Raw genomic sequence first — 1,457 nt, 5'->3', positions numbered from 1 at the left:
GCTGATGAGATCCACAAAGATCGAGATCGCGATACGCGTCTGGCAGTTTCGACATTTTATAAATTTATTATTAATGCTATGACTAAATTATTATTGTTTAATTAATATGCAGAAACAAAATTAATCCTGATTCTTTGGCCGGATCGGGTATGGATCCTTGAAACGGATCCGGCATGGATCTTTGGAAAGGATCATGTACTATACCAGGCTTGATTGACGTTTTTTTTTTATACTAAGTCAAATATTGATTAGGAATTATACTTGTATCAAATGTAAGCGCCGCACAGCATTATGATTATCGTAATTTATCTATCGGTTGTCACAATTAGATACTTATCTTGGAAGTGTTATCTTAGAATATAAAAGAATAATGAAATTGCTATAAATTGGTTGCGTCCCCGAGAATCGTCTTGTGCTTGTGCGTGATTCGATCACAGTCAGGTTTTATTATATTAATTCATATAAGTATAAAAATTCGTATCTTTTCTCATTAATTCAGTTCCCATAAATCATGGCAATAGCCACCAAAAATGAACCTGTTAACGAAAATGGGATTAATCAAGAAACCTGTACGAGTAAGTCATTTAATTCTTTTTTTGTTTTTACTTTTGAAATATTTACAAACACAGCTACTAGTGGAATCGTCAATAAAAAAACATTGTAAATGAAAATAATATTTTTAAGACGCGATTAAAATAAGCAGTTAACATAGGAACTACTTTAGAGTTCAATTCTACAGCACGCTTTTAGAATTTTATATTATACAAAAGGATAAATAAGTAACATTACCTAGAAATATCGATCATTTAAATTTTTCTGTTACAATTTAATTTAAAATATAAAATTAATAATCAGTAAATTTTAATTCCAGATACTGTATTGTTATTTTGCATTAAATTTTTATATGGTATAGTCAATTTTTTCATACTAATTTTTCAGACTTCAGTCGTCAACATTTCGTCAATTTTATAGTTCAATTTAGTTCTCATATTGCTATATGTAGATGCTATATGCTATATGTAGATAAGGGCAGATATTTCTTACATAATCGTGAAACAAAGAAAAAAAATCGTGTAGAAACAAAACTGGTAATACAAACATAACAATCATGCAATTCTCAGTTATTTACGTAAGTCGAGGTAGCGTAATCCGAGTTAGTATTGTTTATCAAAACCCAAAGATTAAATACCGTTTTCTTTTCCTTTTTTCAGGTAGATGTTTTGGTTGGGTCGGAGCACGGCACTTCACAGTTTTTATGTTATTTTTGGGAATGGCAAATGCTTACATTATGAGAACAAATATGTCGGTAGCAATTGTTGCTATGGTCAACACGTCATCATCGTCTACCGAATATTCAAACGAATGCCCTTCTCTGGCAAACAGTACAGATGAGGTTCTAATTTTTTTATTTTAAATTATACATAAATATTATATTTTATTCCAAGCGCCCTTAGTAC

General features: G+C 30.3%; 1 protein-coding gene across 1 annotated transcript; it reads left to right on the top strand.

The window, feature by feature from the left end:
* The first annotated feature begins 374 nt into the window (after positions 1 to 374).
* LOC112906208 (putative inorganic phosphate cotransporter) lies at positions 375 to 1,443 on the top strand. Its single transcript, XM_025980009.1, has 2 exons — positions 375 to 575; positions 1,212 to 1,443. Exons 1-2 carry the CDS (start codon positions 512 to 514, stop codon positions 1,412 to 1,414), a joined length of 267 nt encoding a protein of 88 aa, XP_025835794.1. The 5' UTR covers positions 375 to 511; the 3' UTR covers positions 1,415 to 1,443.
* The last annotated feature ends 14 nt before the right edge of the window (positions 1,444 to 1,457 follow it).

Source organism: Agrilus planipennis, unplaced genomic scaffold (assembly GCF_000699045.2).
Source record: "Agrilus planipennis isolate EAB-ADULT unplaced genomic scaffold, Apla_2.0 scaffold2532, whole genome shotgun sequence".
Lineage (NCBI taxonomy): Eukaryota > Metazoa > Arthropoda > Insecta > Coleoptera > Buprestidae > Agrilus > Agrilus planipennis.
The sequence above is the reverse complement of the archived record's forward strand: the minus strand, read 5'-3'. Positions and strand labels throughout refer to the sequence as shown.

Bases quoted from the DNA above. Each gene is read 5' to 3' on its own strand.
- LOC112906208 (XM_025980009.1), top strand. From the start codon at position 512: ATGGCAATAGCCACCAAAAATGAACCTGTTAACGAAAATGGGATTAAT. The intron at 576-1,211 runs GTAAGTCATTTA...TCCTTTTTTCAG, and splicing joins TAATCAAGAAACCTGTACGA to GTAGATGTTTTGGTTGGGTC.